This window comes from Chiloscyllium punctatum, chromosome 5 (genome assembly GCF_047496795.1).
Source record: "Chiloscyllium punctatum isolate Juve2018m chromosome 5, sChiPun1.3, whole genome shotgun sequence".
Lineage (NCBI taxonomy): Eukaryota > Metazoa > Chordata > Chondrichthyes > Orectolobiformes > Hemiscylliidae > Chiloscyllium > Chiloscyllium punctatum.
In genome coordinates this window covers 109,186,018-109,191,047 of record NC_092743.1, presented here as the reverse complement: position 1 = coordinate 109,191,047, position 5,030 = coordinate 109,186,018, and the positions used below count along the sequence as shown (strand labels likewise).

Sequence of the window (5,030 nt, the reverse complement as noted above, 5' to 3'; positions counted from 1 at the left end):
CCCTGGCTGACCCATTGTCTCAGCATGCTCCTGCCCCACTGAACTAATCTATACCTACCTTGACACTGTCCTATCCCCCCAGTCCAGGAACTTCCCACATAATTTCAAGACACTATCCACGCCCTCCACCTCCTCCAAGACTTCTGTTTCCCCGGCCCCCAATGCCTCATCTTCACCATGGATATCCAATCCCTCTACACCTCCATCCACCATGACCAGGGCCTCCAAGCCCTCCATTTTTTCCTCTCCAGACATCCCCAACAGTACCCTTCCACCGACACTCTCATTTGTTTGGCCGAACTGGTCCTCACCCTTAACAATTTCTCCTTTGAATCCTCTCACTTCCTCCAGACCAAAGGGGTAGCCATTGGCACACATATGGGCCCCAGCTATGCCTGTCACTTTGTTGGCTACATAGAGCAGTTGATCTTCAATAATTACACTGGCACCACTCCCCAACTCTTCCTCCACTGCATTGATGACTGCATTGGCGCCACCTCATGTTCTCGTGAGGAGGTTGAGCAATTCATCAACTTCACCAACACATTCTACCCTGACCTTAAATTTACCTGGACCATCTCTGACACCTCCCTCCCCTTCCTGAACCTCTCCATCTCCATTAATGACGACCGACTTGACACTGACATTTTTTACAAACCCACTGACTCCCACAGCTACCTGGATTACACCTCTTGCCACCCTAGCTCTTGCAAAAATGCCATCCCGTATTCCCAATTCCTCCGCCTCTGCTGTACCTGCTCCCAGGAGGACCATGCATCTCATCAACATCACGCACCTCCGCCGATCAGACCCCACCCCTCCAACCGTAACAAGGACAGAATGGCCCTGGTGCTCACCTTCCACCCTACCAACCTTCGCATAATCCAAATCATCCGCTGACATTTCTGCCACTTTCATAAAGACCCCACCACCAGGGATTTATTTTCCTCCCCACCCCTTTCCACCTTCTGCAAAGACTGTTCCCTCTGTGACTACCTGGTCAGGTCCAAGCCCCCCTACAACCCACCCTCCCATCCTGGCACTTTCCCCTGCCACTGCAGGAACTGTAAAACCTGCTCCCACACCTCCTCCCTCACCTCTATCCAAGGCCCTAAAGGAGCCTTCCACATCCATCAAAGTTTTACCTGCACATCCACTAATATCATTTATTGTATCCGTTACTCTCGATGCGGTCTCTTCTGCATTGGGGAGACTGGGCGCCTCCTAGCAGAGCGCTTTAGGGAACATCTCCGGGACACCCGCACCAATCAACCACACTGCCCCGTGTCCCAACATTTTAACTCCCCCTCCCACTCTGCCAAGGGCATGGAGGTCCTGGGCCTCCTTCACCGCCGCTCCCTCACCACCAGACACCTGGAGGAAGAACGCCTCATCTTCCGCCTTGGATCACTTCAACCCCAGGGCATCAATGTGGACTTCAACAGTTTCCTCATTTCCCCTTCCCCCACCTCACCCTAGTTCCAAACTTCCAGCTCAGCACTGTCCCCATGACTTGTCTGGACTTGTCCTACCTGCCTATCGCCTTTTCCACCTATCCACTCCACCCTCTCCTCCCTGACCTATCACCTTCATTCCCTCCCCCACTCACCCATTGGACTCTATGCTACTTTCTCCCCACCCCCACCTTCCTCTAGCTTATCTCTCCACGCTTTAGGCTCACTGCCTTTATTCCTGATGAAGGGCTGTGTCCGAAACGTCAATTTCGCTGCTCCTTGGTTGCTGCCTGAACTGCTGTGCTCGTCCAGCACCACTAATCCAGAATCTGGTTTCCAGCATCTGTCGTCATTGTTTTTACCTCGAAATTACATCAGGTGCCTCCAGGTCCAGGTCAACGACCCCTCCTTATTGAGCCAACACTGGGTAAATCTACGCCAGAAAAGACTCCGAGGTCGCACTCAAGCTCAACGAGAATTAATTGGATATTTATGCATTATGACACGTGGACAGTACAGTGCTCGAATTCAGAAATAGCCTGTTTTAGAAAAACACATTGTTTCTGTACATTGCAAAAGTGACAGTACCCCACCCCTCGTCTCACCCCTCCCGATCGTCCCAGGTGCCACCCAAGCTCCTCTCCGAAACCTGTGCTACATTCCAATCCTTGACGAAAACGGAAGCAACAGCAAAAAATCTCTGCAAATGCTCAGCAGGGAGCCTTCCTCAGAAATCAGTTCTCAGAACAGCAAGGGTCACTCCACACGAAACGTTAACTCTGATTTCTCTCTGCTGATGCTGCCAGACCTGCTGAGCGTTTCCTGGTAAGTTGAGTTTGTTTCTGATTTGCAGCATCCGCTGTTCTTTCGGTTTTTATTGTGTCTATTGCCCCCTCACAAGTCAAAATAAAAAGGCAGCTTCAAGTACACATCTGCCGACATATATTTAGCTTCGCATTGAATTTCTTTTACAATGTATCCTTTGAGACACATTGGGACGATTTAGTATGTTAACGGCGCTTTATAAATGGGAGTTGATGACTGTGTGGTGGCTGAGGGAGGAGCGATCTGAAGCGCCGCGTTTTTGTTAAGCATTTCTGTCTCTGTTGAACACTGTGCTGTCCGAATAGGCGCAGTAATAAGTGGCAGCGTCTTCCTTCACGATGTCATTGATGATCAAAGTGCACACAGTGTTCTGCTTATCCGCTTTAAACCTGCTGCCGAATCCCTGATCCCGAACGACGCTGCTGTAATAATAAAGTATTCTGGAGGGCGCCTGACCCTCTCGGTGCTGGTACCAATGGACTATAGTGCTCCCGCTGTCTAGGGTGCACTTAAATCTGACACTTGAACCGAGCTTGCTCACATATGACATCGGTGTCTGTGAGAAACATTCAGCCAAACGCCCATCTGGAAAAAAAGAACAAAATTCGATTGAAAACGATGATGAATGGTGGACTAACAAAACGCCTAAATAAACATAAGTGCGTACATGATAAAACTAGCGCCACAATCACCCGGAACATTGTGCAGCGACCGGCTCGCTCTGTATTCTGTTCCTGCTGCTCAGGGTTATGTCTATAAATGAGGCAAGGTGTCTTCCGTTCCCCTCCTCAAAGGCGGGAATTTCCTTGCTCAGCATGAATTGAACCCCCCCAGTTGAATCTCTCGTTTATAAAATGTGAGAACACTTATTCTCCGTCTCTTTTACCGTTTCTCGTTTGTTTCTTTTGATTTCACAGTCACGGGAAGTGTTAATTCAAAATTCCGTTTAAGATTGTAACTGAAGCAGCTCCGAGTTAACCTGCTTGCTCAACCCATGCTGAGAGATGTGAACAGGTAGAATTGGTGGAGGGGCAGAGGGATGTGGGAACAGTGGAGTGGTGGGGGCGAGGGGTGAAACAGACACAACGGGGGCAAAACGATCAAATTTAACAGTGAATTCGCTCCACTCTCTCAAAGGGTAGGTTCCAAATACATTATCAAAGAAATATCTGCTCTGAAGTCCGAATTAGCTGAATTAAAGCTATTGTTTATGATCCTGTTGATCCCGAAAGAAAGCATCCCCAACAAAGATCTACATTCGGGGTACAAGTGGTTATGTTATTGAATTTACTGAATTCTTCATCTAATGGTTCAATGACCTGGAAGTATGAGATGAAATTCCATCACGGGGCCTGGAATTTTACATTCTGACAATTATATCCAGTTTTAAAAGCAGCAACAGCAAAAGAAGTGATTGTCGTTCAAATAAAGACCCTCCCGAGGCTGAAATCTGCCGTCATTACCGAGTCTGGCCTGTATGTGATTCCGGATCCACAATAATTGCTGCCCGAGGAAAAGCCCAACAGCTACTCAAAATGAAACACTGCCACATCACCCTGAGAGTACCGGAATCACAGACCGTCCCTTCAAGGATTATCATCACGACGTTCCGCTGGACAATTCAAAGCAGCCTCGTCAGTTTGGCTGAATTTAACAAAATAAATTCCAACTGACTGAGTCTGAGTTCTGGAAAGTAGACAATTGAGATGATCTGATAATGCTTTGCACACTTTGGAACTGTCTTACCGTCCTTTTTATCTGTTACATACATTTGTGAGAACCGTGATAATCTGTTTTGTCATCGAGTCATGGAGCTGTACAGCATGGAAACAGACGCTCAGGTCCAACTCTTCCATGCCGACCAAATATCCTAAAGAATTCTAATCTCATTTGGACCATATCCCTTTAAACCCTTCCTATTCATATACCCATCCAGATGCCTTGTCGATTTTGTAATAATGCCAGCGTCCGCACCACCCTGTGTGTGAAAAAGTTACAGCTTACATCCCTTCAAAATATTTCCCCTCGCATCTTAAACCTATGCCTTCCAGCTTTGGATTCCCTCACCCTGGGAAAAGACCCTTGCTTATTCAACCTATCCAGGCATGTCATGATTTTATAAATCTCTGGAAGGTCACCCCTCAACCTCCGATACACTCAAGGGAAATTACTCCCAGTCTATTCAGCCTCTCCCTGTAGCTCAAACCCTCCAACCTGGGCAACATCCTTCTAAGTCTTTTCTGAACCTTTTCAAATTTCACAACATTCTTCAGATACCAAAAAGACCATAATGGCACACATCATTCCAAAACTGGCCTAACCAATGTCCTGTGCAGCTGCCACATGACCTCCCAACTCCGAGAGGAGAAAATGAGGAATGTAGATGCTGGAGATCAGAGTTGAAAAATGTGATGCTGGAAAAGCACAGCCAGTCAGACAGCATCCGAAGAGCAGGAGAGTCGATCTTTTAGGCATAAGACCTTTATCAGGAATGTGGATGGGGTGGGGAGGAAGAGAGGAAGGGGTTGGGGGAAGGGGGTGAGAAATTAACAGGAGGGGGTGAGGCTGGAGGAAAGTAGCTTGGAAGGTGATAGTTAGGTGCAGGTGGGGTTGGTGGTGATAGGAGCAGAGGGTAGAAGGGATAGGTGAGAAGCAAGATACACAGGCGGGATAGTTCAAGAGGGCAGTGTTGAGTTTGGAGGATTGAATATGGGATGAGTTGGGGGGAGGGGAGATGAAGAAACTGGTGAA

General features: G+C 48.0%; 1 gene segment (V, D, J or C); it reads right to left on the bottom strand.

Moving 5' to 3' along the window:
• Positions 1-2,541: 2,541 nt before the first annotated feature.
• On the bottom strand, positions 2,542-4,050 carry LOC140476807 (Ig kappa chain V region 3381-like). The segment is given in 2 exon segments: positions 2,542-2,864; positions 4,026-4,050. Coding segments are annotated over 2 exon segments (348 nt in total).
• Between the last annotated feature and the right edge of the window lie 980 nt (positions 4,051-5,030).